Source organism: Ambystoma mexicanum, chromosome 8, assembly GCF_040938575.1.
Source record: "Ambystoma mexicanum isolate Mex_15411 chromosome 8, UKY_AmexF1_1, whole genome shotgun sequence".
Taxonomy (NCBI): Eukaryota; Metazoa; Chordata; class Amphibia; order Caudata; family Ambystomatidae; genus Ambystoma; species Ambystoma mexicanum.
The window spans coordinates 1029126303-1029143823 of NC_090929.1; the positions used below are offsets into that span (position 1 = coordinate 1029126303).

General features: G+C 43.5%; 1 protein-coding gene across 1 annotated transcript in view; it reads right to left on the reverse strand.

Moving 5' to 3' along the window:
* Positions 1 to 1708: 1708 nt before the first annotated feature.
* Positions 1709 to 17521, reverse strand: part of LOC138472687 (dual specificity protein phosphatase 13A-like) — a 217670-nt gene continuing 201857 nt past the window's right edge. Inside the window, exon 3 of the mRNA XM_069610978.1 lies at positions 1709 to 14295. Coding sequence (XP_069467079.1) covers positions 14099 to 14295 — 197 coding nt within the window. The 3' untranslated portion in view covers positions 1709 to 14098. The remainder of the gene's footprint in view (positions 14296 to 17521) is intronic.

Here is a 17521-nt window from a genome sequence, read left to right on the forward strand (position 1 = left end):
TTGGTAGCTTGTCAGACAGATTCTATTTATTTAGGTGTTTTGATGAGTGATACTTATAACCTCACATATACCTCAGATCCTGTGTCTGCCAGGCAAATGTTCCAAGACAGGCATTGGTTCTCTACTCAGTTGGCAGTGGTGATTGTCTGATCAGCGTATTATTTGTCCTTTTCCATCAACCCACTCACACGTTTGTACTCTATCCTCATTGTTTTCTCTCACACCCCACTCCCTCTCCTCACCCCCTCCACACAGTTCACACATTGTATGTTTGGACTACAACTCCCATCATCCCTCGCCATTGTCTGTGCTGTGTAGAGATGGCGGGAGTTGCAGTCCAAAACATCTGGAGAACCAAAGGTCGCCGGCCCCTGTTGTAGGACATAATAATTAATCCTTTGCACTTCTCACAACACCATCCTTATTCCTCATCCGTCCTCCTCATTCTCCTCACTTATCAGCACTCCTCCTCACATCTCAATGACCTCATACCTCACACATCCTCCCATTCCCCTCCTTATTTACCACTTGTCCTCCTCACACCTCACTAATTATGTTCATTTTTCATGCCAGAGAGGTCCCCTCTTCACTTCCGAACTCCACATTATTGCTCCTCATTTCCTGGTCATTTGCAACTTCCTTAATCCTTATACCTCATAACTCACTTCTTCTCATTTAGCTTTCTCACACTTCATACCTCACGCCACCACCTCGCTTCTCCTTGTCATTCAGCCTCACTACTCATGTTCCGCTTCTTACTCCTCATTCTCCTCACTCCTCATAATTCCCCACCTCATCATATCTTAGTCCTCGCTATTCCACTTTAGTTTCCATCCGCCCTCCTCAGTCATCACTCTTTCTCCTCAATTCTCAGGTCTCACTCCTTCCTCATCAATCTTCAAACCTCCATCCTCCTTACTTTTTAATCCTCCAACTCAGTCACCTTCCACCCACCTCACTTCTCCTCATTACTCATTATTCTTCACCCTCATTCCCCCTTATGCACCCTCTCTACTCATTCATAATTTTTCCTCCTCAGTCATTGGATATCCTCCTCAGCACTCATCCCTCTCATTACCTCATCCAACCTCACAGCCACCTCCTTCTCAAAGATTATCAGTGATAAACACCAGTGATTAATTAAAGGAGCAACAGGCCCCCTCTTGGGCCTCTCCTCCTTGTCATTTCCTCCCACTGGGATGGCACTTCGCTTGATCAAGGACAAAGAGCAAAACAAAAATTCAAATATATGCACTAGAGAGAGCAGTGCACTGGAGAGCACAGAGGCTGTTAGGCAACTGATCTGTGAGCTGACTTGTGTGCCACACATTTCCTTCTGGAGCACTGCCTGCAAGCCAATTGAACCAAGAGACGACCCAAGTAGCAGTGTGTAAAGGTACGTTTATATTGATAAAGGTGTTTGTATGCATGCTTAATTGAATTGAATGCAATATCAATGTAACCATTTCAATGAGTGTGTGTATGTGTAAAGACTGGAGGGAGTTTATCTGTGATACTACCCACTATGGTTGGGGTAGAGGCACAGAGGCACCCTAGCCAAGGCTTTCAACCGGTAGTAGTGGACGTGCAACCGTGGCCGAGACTCAGAGGGAGGTGATGCAGGCTGGTTCTTAGGTACAGTGAATCCCCAAGCCCCCACACAAAGGAACGTCTACACAGTATGTTATGTGCTAACACAGTTCTTTTATTAAAGGACATACGTGTTTGGTGGTTATATGCACATTACTAAGGTTCATTTTGTACTCAAGATTCCCTACTCCAATAATCAACGTATTATGTACAGTGCTATTTGGTACCACAGTTATTCTTAGTTTCAGTAATAACTCACCAACTGGTAATGGTGCAAAAAATTTACTAAGGTTATGAAACACTGTTTAACCCCACAAGCATAAATTCAGAAATGTAAGCAGCACTTTAAAACATTGTCAGAATGCTTTCTTTTGAGTCAAGATGCAATACTGTGTCGCGATCTCCCACCTGGGCAACCTGTAAGAAAAGGTAAATATTTATTCACGCATTTTGTGGTTTAACCAGTCATTCTATACAAATTCTGCTCTTCTGCCCTTTGAAAATATAGTCAACACGTGTTTCGACCCATCGATCTTCATCAGGACTATCTCACTATTTAGGGCAGTTAATTAAGATTACAAAATGAAGATTAACAAGAATACAAATTTCATAATCATAAATCGTATTATAATGGTAAACAACACACACAAAACAAAAAACAGAGAGGAAAAGTTAATTGTTCTGGAAGTGTACTTGCTTAATAGAGATGAGGACAGAGTGGCACTCTTTGCACCAAGAGGAAGTAGAAGTAATGCTTTTAGAGCTAATACTCAATGGACAGAAAAATGATGCCAGGAGTTTATAAGACTAAAAGAGAAATTAATAAGCATCGGGAAAATGCCTCAATGACAAATTATTTGGAGAACGACAAAATCCCAAGGGGACTGAGGCTTTTAATCTTCCCCAATTTTGATGTTAGTGATGATAAAGACTTAGCTGATAAGTGGAAAGAGAATCGCAATGCGGGCGCCAAAGTTATGATGCAACTCCTAGTGGAACATGGTACGAGGGAACATGATAGAATCTTAAAACTAATTGAGGAACTCAAAAAAGAAATAGCAGAAATTGATAACCTAGAGACAGCTAAACAAAACTATAAAACAATGAATGATATTTTGAAAATCTATCAGGATGAGGTGAAATTAAGGACATTTCTTAAATATTTTAGGGATGATTGAGATTACAGAGATGATAGGGTGTATACTTTTCAGACCAACTATGATGATAATAGGAGATCATTTTCGAAGGAATCAACTGCAGCCTCCTCAGCAGGGAGTTTGGATGTAGACTCAGAGGGAGACCAGACTACTAGGGATACAACAACACAGGGAGCCGCCATCTATAGGAAGTTTTTTTGGGAAGAAATAAAAAGATACTGGAAAGGGAATCAAACAACAATAACCAAACATGTAAGATTCTAATTCCCCCCCCAACTCAGGTGAAGCTGGACCCGGAAATACATGCAGAGAGATTCATACTCGAGCTGCATGTGGCAAATGGTGATTATACCCTGGAGACTGCAAAGGACGCACTCTGCAGCAGAATAGAAGCCTGGTATCTGGCGACCAAGCAGAATGCGACTAGGAGCAGAGAAATTACACATTGCAGGCACAAGGATGCATGTATTCTGGAGACAGAATGCCTAGTAGTAAAGGCATTGGCGTGTGAAGAAGAAACAAAAGAACCCCAACAACTATTTGTTTTGGTGGAGCCGCCTAGTCACACAGTTGTAACACCCAGTGGGTCATTTCCATTGAAGAACCTATACTGGGAATCTTTACGAAGAACCAGGATATTGGTGTTAAAAGTCGTTTTTTAAGAATTCTGAATAAGAATATCCACATAGGATGTGCAATTGTCTTTTCAAATATAGGATAGTGTGGTGTTCACATAGGGCCTCCCTTGAACAATTTCCATGAAATTGTTTTTATTAAAGTGTTTGGAATGAAACATGTTGGGCGTGTGTATAGTGTAAGTATGTATGTAATTAGACTAAAAATGGACTGAAATGAGTAATGGTGATTCAGGAGACATATGGCATTGTTTTATGAAAATGTTATTACATGTATTGTTGGCTCTGTGGTGAGAACCACTCTTGTTGCAATTTAGGTTGTGAACCATCGCGCATTACTGCACTTTAGATTGTGATGAAGTAAAAGTGGAATTGTATTTAAAAATATGTATTAAATTAATAAAATATGTTTATACTTTTGTAAAAATAGTGTCCTCATATTTGTTTAAAGGAGGACGTGTGGTCTCCAGTTGATAGGTAGTGGAAGTGACCGCACTGGTAAAATAACGAGTGAGCAAATTATATCCAACCATTGGAACTCTCTTTGTTCAGATATTCCAATTACCAACAGTAATACATGCATTAACACAAAAACCACTAACGGGGAAGAGGGTGGCAGAGGAAGACTCAGACGAAGAACAAGATCATGCCAAATGCCTAACACGACGGGATGAAAAGAGCCATTTTTCTAAAGTAGTCAACGTCTACCCATTTCGTGTCATATCCCTGCACAGACGGTAGTTCCACTATAAAATCCATTGATAACATGGTCCAGGGATGCACAGGAACGGGTAGGGGTTGCAGAAGACCCATGGGTTTGTCTGCAGTGCTTTTGCTTTGGGAACAAACGGCGCAGGACAATATGTATTCAGCAACGTCTTTGTGCATAGATGGCCACCAACACCACCGGCAAAGTAGGTCGATAGTCCTCCTCCTGCCAGGGTGTGCCACCAGCATCGAATCATGGCACCACTGCAAGGCTGTACAGCATGTGGCAGCATCAGGGACCTACACCCGACCTTGTACATAAGGCAATGAATGGACCACGTCCATGTTGTACTCAGTGATTTCAGAAGGATTCCCCGTAACCCAGTCCTGAATTGAGGACCGAAGGGAAGGCTGGAGCGTGCAACCACAAACCACCTGGTTGGGGAGAAGAAGAGATCCATCCATTGCACATTCTGCTGAGGCGCCATGCATACGGGAGAGAGCATCCACCTTCGAGTGTAAAAGCCCAGGGCGATACGAGATGATAAAGTTGAACATGGAAAATAACTCATGCCATCGAGTGTCGGGCAGTAGAACACTTGACGGACTGTAAGGCCAGTAGGTCACGATGATCGGTGTACACCACTACAGGATGAGCTGTCCCTAAGAGGTGTTGACTCCATACCAGGAAGGAATTGCGTACTGCTAGCATTTTGCGCTCTGTGATGGTATAATTCTGTTCATATTGCGTTAACATTCGCGAATGAAAGGCAACGGGATGGAGCACGCCAGTGTCAGCATTTTGTTGGTACAAGACAGCACCTACAGCTACACCGGAAGCATCTGCCTCGATGAAATAAGGGAAGGCAGGGTCAGGATGCTACAATACAGATGCAGTTGTAAAAGCAACTTTGAGTGCCTAGAAAGCCTGCTGAGCTTCAGCAGTCCATATGAAGTTCCTTTTGTTTCTGGTGAGGGCGATCATTGGGGCAACCACAGCAGAGAGAGAACAAATGAATTGTCTGTAAAAATTGGCAAAGCCAAGCAATGACTGTAATGCCTTCAGATTTGCAGGAAAGGGCTATTCGAGAACCGCCTTCAATTTGGCCTGATTTATCTTTACTCCTTTGCTGGTTAGGTCGTAGCCAAGAAACTCCACCTCTGTGTCATAAAAAATGCATTTTTCGGCCTTGGCGTACAAATGTTTCTCCCGAAGGAGCTGCAAGACTGAAGAGACGTGTCTAACATGGGATTCGTAAGAAGGCGAATACACCAATATGTCGTCTAGATAGATTAGGACATATTGATCGAGCATGTCCCGGAACACGTCGTTCATAAAGAACTGGAACGTGGCCGGGGCATTACAGAGCCCAAAGGGCATGATGCAATATTCAAACAGGCCCTACCAGGTCTTAAACTCGGTCTTCCATTCATCTCCCTTACGGATCCTGACGAGGTTGTATGCCCCGCGCAGATCCAACTTAGTGAATAGAACAGAGGTAACTAGTTGATCCAAGAGGACCAAAATCAATGGCAAGGGGGTACTGGTTTCGGATAGTGACGGAGTTAAGGGCCCTGTAATATATGCAGGACCACAGGTCCCCTTCATTCTCTGGTACAAAGAACAACAGGGAGGCTGCGGGGGACCGTGACGGACGTATGAATCCTGTGCTCAAAGCATTGTGTATGTATTCTTTGAGAATTACGTCTTTCTTCTGGGTGAGGGGATACACACGTCCAGAAGGTATCTTGGCTCTAGGAACCAAATCAATAGGGCAGTTATAAGGTCTATGAGGAGGTAATTGTTCAGCATTGCACTTGTCGAAGACATCAATGAACCCTTCTTACTCTTTGGGCAACGGAGTTGTTGCAACAGTCCCAACGACTGAAGCAGAATCTAAGAGCAGACGACAAGGACCTAGCTGTCTAGTGTCTGAACCCAAACACTGCGAGTCACAATAGCCAGAGAGGAACTCGATCTCATGGGACTGCCAGTCAATAACCGGGTTATGTTGGGTAAGCCAAGGGAGACCCAAGATGAGTTTGAATTGTGGTGCTGCAATCAGGTCAAACGAGATAGACTCAGAGTGACCGCATCTGGTTGTCATCTCCATGTCGATTGTTCGTTCAGTCACTAGGCCAGAGAGCAAGGAAGTCCCATCCACTGCCTTAACGATTTCAGGGCATGGCTTTGGGACGATAGAAATTCCCATCTCCTGAGCAAAATGTACATTGATATAATTGCCTGTGGCTCCTGAATTGATGACTGCCAACGTATCCCCGGGTTTGCAGAGGGGTACATAAACTCAACTGTGATGGCCTCCTTTATTGTATATATTGGCCTAAGCCCAGTCGCTCTCAAAGAAAACCGTGTTGCAAAGTTCCGATCTTAGATCGACTTCGCCGGCATTTTAGGTCCATCTGCCATTTTGATTTCTTTTCTAAAGTAATTCTGTGTTCTAAAATGGTGGACAGTGTTTCCCGCTTGTAACTGAGCCGCCCTGAACCTTGTCCAAAAGTTAATGTATAAACTGTCCGTTGGCCGAATGTTTGGGTTGAGTAAAGAGACCTTAACCCATGCCTGACTTGTAGACAGAGGATTGTTTGCGCCAACAAGTCTGATCTGCGGACATACATCGACTACAATGTTATACAAATACTGAATGTGGATACTAGCTGAACTGCATTGTAAAGGACATGTGCTAAGGCTTATTGTTAAATCCGAGAATACACTGTTGCCATTGTAACTTGTTTATGTGTAAACTGAGGATGATCCATGAGCAAATTGTCGGACAAGCCAGAAGTGAACTCGGCACGAACTCTAGACCATGGATTATTAACCTGTAGAGGGGCTGGACATTATGATTGGAAATGTATAAAATGTACAACTGTTTAGACGTCCAGTACCTCTCACTTCTCACACCGAAAGGGCTGGTATTTGCTGTGATGTACTGAGGGCCAGATAGCTATCGGATACTTTGTTTCTTTGTAAACTTTACAGTTTTAGAATAAAGATCTGTGAATCTTTATAAGCCCGTGTTTGGTGTATTACCTTTTGGGGCACTGAGCCTCGATATTTCCTTTTGCTTTTACAAGCCAAGGGAGACCCAAGATGAGTTTGAATTGTGGTGCTGCAGTCAGTCCAAACGAGACAGACGCAGAGTGACCGCATCTGGTTGTCATCTCCATGTCGATTGTTCGTTCAGTCACTAAGCCAGAGAGCAAGGAAGTCCCATCCACTGCCTTTACGATTTCGGGGCATGGCTTTGTGACAATAGCAATTCCCATCTCCTGAGCAAAATGTACATTGATATAATTGCCTGTGGCTCCTGAATTGATGACTGCCAACGTATCCCCGGGTTTGCCGAGGGGTAGGTAAACTCAACTGTGATGGTGTAAGGGGTTAACGTGTAAGGGGTTAACGTGTAAGGTGTTAACACGTTGGAGTCCTGAGGTTGGTGGCTCTGGCGTTTCCCTGTTTCTTAGCTGGTCTCTTCGGACATGACCGTAGAAAGTGTTCAGAAGAACCGCAATAGAAACAGAGGTTGTTTTTGCTCCGATATTCTCTTTCTGTAGGAGACAATGGGCCACGCACAGCACCAATTTGCATGGGCTCGCCGTTCCTGGCGGATACTGTGACTGAGCATGTGGGGACCTGAGGAAGGGTTCTCTTCTCGCCTTTTCTTTCGGCCTTTCTAGCGTCAATTTGCAGAACAAGCTCTAGTAGCTCGGGGAAGGCCGTAGGAACCACAGGTACGGTGGCCAGAGTGTCCTTCAATGAGTCAGAAAGGCCCTTGTAAGAAACGGCAGCTTTCTTATCCTCCAGCCATCCTGTTTCCACCACTAATTGGTTGAACTTCATCAGGTAAGTCAATAGGGACGTTTTCCCCTGTTGCGATCCTTAGAGTTCTAAATCAGTGGCATGCGTTTTATATCACGTGTCAAAGACACGACCCATGGCAGTGATCAGATTATCACAATCATAGAGCATTTAACTGCCCTCTTCTAGCAGACGATTGGCCCACGCAGCAGCTGTACAACTCAAGTAACACAACACAAATGCAGGCTTAGTTGTGGAGTTGGGGAAGGAAGTTGGGCGGCACAGGAAATGGAGCCTGCATAGATTTATGAAGGTCCTGAAGTGCTTTGGTTCTCTGTTGAACCTTTCATGGGGGGCCAGCGTAAAGTGGGCAGACATGATCACAGGGACTGCATCCTGTCTCGGTAATGAAAAACCAGAGCCGGAGGCCATTACAGGAACAGAAGCCTTCAATCTTGAGGGCAGGGTCGTGGCCTGTTAGTCGTCAACACAATGCTGTGTGGATTTGTGTGCAGCCGCCATGTCGGGATGAAGCTCTGCAAACATTTGGACTATGGTAGCCAGGGTGTCGTTGGTGTCCATCTTTATTTAGGCTTCTGATTTTGTCAGGACTCACCACCTGGGATGTCTCTGATCGTGGAAATAATTTAGAAACAGGTGAGCTGAGTGAGGCAGCAGAACTCGTATGGTAGACGACGAGTTCTTCCGATCAATGTACCCCTCTGTCGTGTAAAAATAATAAGCAGAAAGGTCTATTAATTGGAAGATTGGAGGACACACCACTGGACACCACCATCTCCAAGGTAAAAGTATAGGTTACTTTTCAAACCCAACAAGAGAACTAATATAGAACAAGATTGGTATTGGGCTGACCTTAAGTGAAAGGAATCCCCAGAATGGGTTGAGAGTAGATGAGGATTACAACCAGTCGGATCCCTTTTGAAAGCTCAATGGGAGCATGTGCCAGTAACAATAATGCCAAATGAGTAAGAGGAAAGAGAGTGCCTGAAGAGCAAGGGAACTGACGAAATGATATACAAGGGGAATTCAATTAACCTCTTACCATGAGTGTTGTGACCAAGGGGATGAAGTAAACTGTAGTCCAATAGTTCAAGAGTCCAAGTATACAGGACAGGAGTTGAAGCAAAACCGATGACACAAGAAGGCTTGTAGTAATATGCAAGTGCAGCGGCAGGAAACGTCTCTATCCATGCACTGTGAAAACCTACCCCGACGATACGAGGACACCTGAGTGTTTCCAGGAAAAGCACCATATGGAATAGTCTCTAGTCCATGCACAGTGCCGTTGGAATGGCTAGATGTTCCCAAGGGAGTTGACCGTGAAGCAACGTTGGAATCCAGCAGACAAAATAGGGTCTGACAACAGGTGAACAAATTCAAATACAAGGGAGTGAACCAGCAATCCGTACGGCGAATCCGAAGTCAGCTTTGCACGGGTGACGGTAGACAGAACGTGAGGCAAGGCAGTCCGAGTAGAATAGCAGGGTCGAGTACTGTGGATCAGTAGACAAGGGAGCCAGCAGAGACTAGGTCAAAAGGCAAAGCACTGGTCAAAAACGGGAAACAGGATAGACAAAAACACAGGATACTTCTGCAATCAGAAGCACCGGACAGAAGCGGAGGCGGTCCTTAAGACTTCCGTGTCATGTGATTGGGAGAGCTGTGGTTTCTCAATCGAAGCGTGTGACGTAGGGTATGGTAGGGTTTCCATTGTTTCCAGGTCAACCCCCAAGGCACACAGAACGACGCTCGCTGTCTGTAATTTGAATGCCTTTTCTGTACACAGGAATGCATATTAGTAAGTTTTAGATGACTCATAGCATGAGTGTGGATTCTTTCCCGACCACGGGAGCCCCTAGACGTGAATATGGGCGATAACTTAGTAGCTCATGTGTGGGATGCCCTGGGAGCTAATGTATGTGGATTCCTGACAGGCACAAAGCATTGTCAATTTTGTGATGGGACTGGGCTATACTGTCCAGTAGTTGTTAGAATATTTGACAGATAAAGGGGTGCCCCCTTCTCCCAAAATTCTATCTATATCTCCAATTATGCTTTATGGCAGAGGCTGACAGGCTTTTGAGAAATGAAAAAGCAGCAATTTTCCCCCCAAATTCTATTGCTAACTTTTGACTTGTTGGATGAATTTGGATGAAATTCTCAAAATAAAAGGTCTGTCAAGCCATTTCCCCCAAACTGCAAATTTTGGGAACAATACTTTATAAATTGAAAAAGTTATTAAGAAAGCAAAACACCACAGTTTCACAGTTTTGATCCCATTCATTTTCGCATAGACAAAAATTGCTGTTTTTTAGCACCCGTAGGGCGAAAACCACTGGGCAGATTTGGACCAAGTAAGAAAAAAAGGCACAAAGCTTTGACTTACATTTTTTTTGTTTTGTTTAAACCGCTTTGTATTACTTTTCAACAAGCAATACAAGTGCTACAGATACAACTCCAATGTAACCCCAGTCCCTGCCCTGCCTCCCCCTAGGGTAACTTACATTTCTTGACTGGTTTCGGGTAAATCCATCGAGTAGTTTTAAAAATATTTGACAAAGAAGAGGGTGCCTCCTGCTCCTTAAAATCTTTATATCAGCCTTGGTGCTTTCTACAGAAGAGTCAGGCTAATAACGTTTGACGTGCTGGATGGATTTGGAAGAAATCCTCCACACAAACAATTTGTCAAGAGTCCCACTGAACTGACCATTTTGGGAACTATTCGTTAGAAAATGTAAAAGTTATTAAGAAAACAGAAAAATTCGGTTTTCAGCCTACTTAAATTCCTTTTCCCATGGGGAAAAGGTACATTTTTGTTAACAGCTGTAGCATGAAAACCGCTTGGAAGATTAGGACCAAGGAAGAAGCAATTTGGGCAGAAAGCGTTGACTTAATTTCCTTGATGAGTTTTGGGTAAATCCATCTAGCAGTTTCTTAAAATAGTTGACAGACAACGGGGCATCCTCTGCTCCTCAAAACCATTATATCGGTGGTTCTGCATTACTGCATGGGAGACCAGTGAGGAATTATAAATGTTAAGCTTCATTTGATGAAATGTGTCATGAAGGTAATTTTAAGGGTATGTGTTTTGTAATTTCATTTTTTTATGTAAATCAAATGTGATAGTCATTTACATTATGTGAAGTTTGCTTTTATGGATGTAGGGTTTTATGGCATTTTAACAAAATAAGGCTTATGATGATAATATGGCGTGTTATAAACAATATGCTGGACTGACTGTAAACTGGAGCAAGTCTGAACTTCTGCTATTGACACCAGCAGTTTCCCAGAACCCTTAAAGAAGTAACTTACACTGATGCCCAGAGACAGTAAAATAATTTGTGTTTTGATTGGCATAGATGCTGAAATGCTATCATTGCATAACTATGTCTGGGTGCTAAAGAAACTTCATCAGAAAGTCGAGAGGAGGGTATTCTTGTCTATTTCACTGATGGGAGGGGCCAAAGTCATTACAATTATTGTGCTTCCACGATGCTGTATTTGTTGCAAGCGGTGCAATCTGTCTTTCACCCCGAGTCCTCATGCTAATAAAACCTCTCTAGGTTTGGGAGGAAAGCAGCCCAGGCCCTGTTCAGAATTTCTCAAAAAACATACCTAAAGACAGGTGAGCCATTCTAGATCTGTACTATAATTCTTTTGGTTTCACTGGTACATTGTAATGGTTGTTTAGGAGGGTAAAGTCTAAACCAATTCGACTCCAGGTGATCCAAAATGGGGCTGTTAGGGTTGTCAAGGGCCTAGCGAGACGTGACCATGTCTCAGTGGCAAGAAGAGCACTGCATTGGCTCCCAGTGGCCTCGAGAATCGGCTTTCGACTCCTTACTATCACCTTTAAGTGTCTACTGGGGACCACGCCACATTACCTGAGAGATCTGATAATGCTTAAGATCCCGCCCAGAACGCTCAGATCCAACAAGGCTAAAATGCTGATTATCCCCAGAAGCAGATCGAAAAAAGGCAGAAAAGGGGAGCCTTTGGTGCGGTGGCTCCTGCTGCCGGGAAAAACCTTCTGCTGGACTTAAGGCTCGAACCACAATTCGTGTTTACCTAACCTTTGCCCTGCTTCGTTTCTTGACGCCCCTCCGGATCTGACCTGTTTATTCATTTGTCTATGCGTCTGTTTAGTGTAATGTCCGCGCCATCATGCCTCGGGGTCCATTGCTGCGCATTGGAAATACACTAAAGTAAAGTAAATGCCCCACTGCATGATTTCATGGAGAGAGAGCATCGAATGGCATAGTCTCTCCATGCATATATGTCACTAGGTGTTACTAGGCAAATAGCCCCCGCCCACCCTGGGGACTTATTCTAGTAGCATGCATGGATTGGACTTGGCGCATGCTAGGTACATTGATGAATAACAATGCATTGTTTTCACAACAGTTTATTATCTGGAGGCCTTGATGATTAGATGCAATGTGTGACCCATCCATGAACAAAGCGTGGGAGACACATGGCATCATATCCTGGGCACATTTAATAACAGAAGGGGAATATTCAATTTTAGAGGCGCTTTTGATGAGTATTTCTAACACACCCTAAACATTGTTACCATGCTTAAGTATTGATTGGGGGCTACACATAGACACAGGTGTCCGTATTTCCGTCACCCTCCTATGACAACTGAGCCTGTATAGTCATTTCTTGATGCAGATTGCTCTACGCGTCTAATTTCTAAAATGTGAATGGGCATATATACTAAACAAAATCAATGCCAGTGCAGCTGATGTTAAATACATGGAGCACAAACCGAGAGATTGCAGTACCAGAAGAACAATGGTAGCAAATTGGTGCAATGACTCAAAACATGTCAATAAGTGCCGATTGCTGTCTTTTATACTATAAGTATGCAGATAGATTAGATTGTTCTATACACTGTGTAGGTTACATGTTTTAGATCCACACGATCTGGTGCTTGCCTGAAATGTAGTAACAAGCCTGCACATTCCTTTCATATGACTTTATGTCTGGAATTGACTGATTACCGTAAACAGGTATTGGAGATACTCAGAGAAATTGTTGATTCATCGACACCACTATCAACGACGTACTGGAGATACTCAAAGAAATTGTTGATTCATCGACACCACTATCAACGACGTATTGGAGATACTCAGAGAAATTGTTGATTCATCGACACCACTATCAATGACGTATTGGAGATACTCAGAGAAATTGTTGATTCATCGACACCACTATCAACGACGTATTGGAGATACTCAAAGAAATTGTTGATTCATCAACACCACTATCAACGACGTATTGGAGATACTCAGAGAAATTGTTGATTTATCGATACCACTATCAACGACAAGGCTTGGACTATTTCTGTGAGAGATAGCTTTGAATAAGATCTTTCTCAGACTTGCGTTAGAGGAAGGATCATTCTGTGTTGGGTAGGGTTGAGCCCACTCTCCTTCAATAACTGGATTAAGGAAATGATCAATATGAACACAAAAGAAACTGATTTTTATGATCTACAAAGCGTGCATAGCCCCAGTGATGTGGAAGCTGCTCAGATTATAGGTGATCCGCATGCGGACTGAAGATCATTCATCATGTAATACTACCTAGGGACAGCACATTATTGCTGATTGCCTCCATATATCTGCAATAAAAAGGCTCAATGCTGAAACAAAAGGGGTGTAGCCCCAAATGGTTTATTCTAGTCTATAATGGACCGTCTCATTGTTCATCACTGTTGGAGTCACTGGTTTTACTGTCGTGGGTGCAGGGTGTGGGTGGAGGGGTGAGAGGAGTGTTTATTGAAGTGGGATCTGCATTGGCATTATGGAATATCGTCATGTGTGTGCTGCTTTTCAAGTTGTGCTCACAAATCCATTCCTTTGTGGGGTCAAGATATTTCATCTACAAGGCTTATTCCACAAAACATTTCGAACAATAAACAGTACATTTTGCTAAACATTTCACAAAGTGATTTTAATATGATTGCTTTGCCTGTTCCAGGATGATATAGTATGTTACATTAAATAACCTTATAACACAATGAATGGGTAGGTTCCTCTTGTATGTGCTTGCAAAAATGTTGTGTGTGAAGAATTGGTGCAAAGTGTATGTGCATCTGCGTCTGTCCTCCCATGTACTTGCTTTCCTGGACAAGTCACATCAGCTCCATTCGCCGGAGGCTACTTGCCCTGCAATGCTAGCTCCGCATCCAGCTGCAATAGTTGCTTGAGAAAGCCTCGGTTTGGCCAGATCCAGCGATGCTCTGTTACTTTTTCAATGGCTTGGTCCAGCCGCAGATGGTGTTGTATCATCAGGTATGCCAGCACCAGAGTCGCTGATCGGCTGAGGCCTGCTGCGCAGTGCACTAGCACTTTACCTGTTAATTGAGGACACAAAAGCATTTGAGATCATCATGGTCTGCGAATGTCAAAGCACTCAGACAATTCCCATACAGTTTATGTTTATTATGTTTATTGAATTTATATAGCGCTTTAAGCCAAAGCGCTTTACAGTATAACAACAGGTACAAACATGAAACAGTTCATTATAACAATATGTAGAACAATTTACAAGGAGGGGGGAGATATTGGGTGGAGGGTAGAGGAGTGGGTAGGTGAAGGGAGTTACGTTATCTGATTTGAGGTCGGGGAGAGAGAGGGAAAGGGGAAGGGGAAGGGGGAGTGATCTGGTGTCCTCAATGCCCCCAAATGGTATTAGTTGCCAATTTAAGTCAGTGGGGAAGGGGAGAGGATGGTGGGAGGGAGGGCAAGGGTTAGAAGGGGAGAGTGGTAGGGAGGGAAGTCAGGGGGGTGTGAAGAAGATGGGCTTTCAAGGAGTGGCGGAAGGATGAGTGGGTAGGGGTGGAGCGGATGGAGAGCGGAAGGGAGTTCCAGTGTAGGGGGCCAAAGAGTTGGAAGGAGCGGAAGCGTGATGAGGCACATGGGGATGGGGTACAGTGAGGAGGTAGAGGTTTGCTGAGCGGAGAGCGCGGGAGGGGGAGTAAAATGAGAGGAGTTTAACAGCACCAGAGTCTGTTTATAATTTTTAAGTGCATGTTGCAGCAAATGTAACTGAGAAACTCCCTTATTTATTTATTGATGTATTCATGTATTCATTTATTTCAGCGGACAAAACCCAGAGGTATCTAGACACTAGTTACAATGCTATAAATCTCTTGATTAGGGTCACACAGAGAACCTGATTCCTAAAGATTTGCACAGGAGCAAATCAGGAGATGCTAGTAAGAATATCTGACTTGAGCTTCTACCTTGTACCTGATATACAAAGCCGATAGCTTGAGCAAATTAGTGGATGGCAGGAAGCATCGTAAATCTGCATCTGTCACATTATACCAGATTCTCAAAGCCTAAAACTGGAGCAAATCTCAAGATGCCTGGAAAATATCCAAGAAGCTGCTGAGGAAATCTTTGGGAATCACATTTGCAAATAAGTAGCTCAAAGATGGAGAAGACTTCTCAAGATTTTGTCTGGCTTTGTGAATGAGGTATAAGGATGTACGTGCAGAGATCCTAACAACATGAGATTTTCTCTGGTGCAAATGTTTGCGCAAAAGAGGTGAAGAGATTCATAGTTTGAAGCAGCAAGCTTGAGCCACTGTACATTCCCTTCTGTATAAAATGCTAACAAATAAGACAGTATGTAAATAAAAAGTGCATGAACTGGCGTTGCAGGGGCATCTGCAGTTGAAAGGACTTTTTTTTAAAAAAAAGTAATCATTTATTTTTGAAGTCACACTGCCTTCATAAAGACATTGTTTCTGTAACAGAGGGCTCCCCCCACCCCATGACATGGAAGCCTCAAGGCTGGAGGCCTCCATTTCATGGGGTGGGCGGAGCCTTTTGACTTAAAAAAGAAATAGTTTCTGTTTGAAGTCACTCTGCTTTCATTAAGAAATTATTTCCGGTCTGAATTTCTTTATGAAGTCAGAGTGAATTAAAAAAGAAACCATTTCTTTTTGAAGTAATAGGGCTCTCCTCCACCCTACGACATGGAGGCCTCCAGATCCTCTGCAGATGGTGGGAATAAGTGTTCCTGGCTGCTGCAGGGAGCTGAAGGCCTTGTTCCTTGGACCAACGAATTAAAGGTAAGAAAAAGTATTTTGTTAAATTGTGTGTGTGCGTGTAAATGTGTGTGTATTCATATGTATATGATGTAGTGTGCATTAATGAGTGAGTGCATGATGTATGGGTGGCAGCCTGTGGATGCATGTGTGAGTGTATGATGAAAGGGTGCACACTTAAATGTATGGGTGGCTGCCTGGTTGTGCCTGTATGGTGAACGACTGCACACTTAAATGTATGGATGGGTGCCTGGGTGCGCCTGTATGGTGAAAGGGTACGCATTTAAATGTACAGGTGGCTGGGTGTGCGTGTGTGTGTATGGTGAATGGTTTGTGTGCTTGTGTTTAGGGGCGCAACAAAACCTACATTTCAGGGTGCTCTAACCCTTCAAATGTTAGGAGGGGTGCTAACTGCATGGTTGGTGGGGGAGGGGCAAACTTATTTGTGTGGGGCCATCTAACTTCTTTACGCACCCTAATGTGACTATTCTAGTGCAGCTTCAATTTTACAAGCAGTTAACTCTCTCCTTTATGCCAGAAAGCATCCACTTATGGACTGCTCTGAGAATGAGCGGTCTCTTGTCACCTCTCTACCCTTCCAATCAATCCCCTGGCATGCAAGTACTAACCCCACATCACAATTTCAATTGCCTAAAAAATTATGCATTTAAATGCAGGTGCTAACAGTGCAATGCTTTGCATTAGTCAGTGCGGGGCCTTTGTTAATGGTGAAACTCAGTGCCGTTTAACATCTGTGTCCTGTTCTGTCCAGCAACGGCTCTGTCGGTTAGCCAGGTCGAGTCAACATAGCCCAAAATTTCAGGGCGGGGATAGCTGAAGCCCAGTCAGATCAATGGTGTTGCGCTATTGCTTGTGTTTAATACCAGGATTACTCATTGGTAATCTTCATTACTCCTAGCCCTATTCTTCCTCATCCCAGTACTTGTCTATGAGGCACTTAGCCTTACTGTGGTTCTGGTCAAGTTCTTGATTACTATCTTCTCGAGCCTGGAGGAGGTGACAGAAGGGGCCTGCCTAGAAGCCTATTTATCGGGAGGGTCAGGCCCTGGGCGTTGAAGCAGGGCTGTGGAAGGGGAGGGATGCAGAGTACCTTTCCCAAGTTCAGTAAGAAGAGCAAGAGTGTGCAACACACTGATAAGCATGGGACCAAACGTGTGGCTCCTGAATCTCCAGATATGTCGATCTAAGAGCTACATGTATTTTTTTCTTATATGTGTTTGTTAACGATTTGAATTGTTTCTTATATTTGTTAATGATTTGAATTAGGAATTTTATTTGTGACAGCATGTTGATATGGTGATTTTGAGAATAATTTGTTAAAGTACCTTGTGTACTAAAAACATTTTCTTGTTAATGAATTCAATAAATAAATACATCATAATGGCCATCCATGTATCCATGCCCAGGCTAAGCAGGCATTATATGTGGTATTAGTGGCTAGAGAGGCATTTGGATGCAGCCAGTCTAGTCATTTCTTAGTTTGGCTTAAATTTATTTTTAA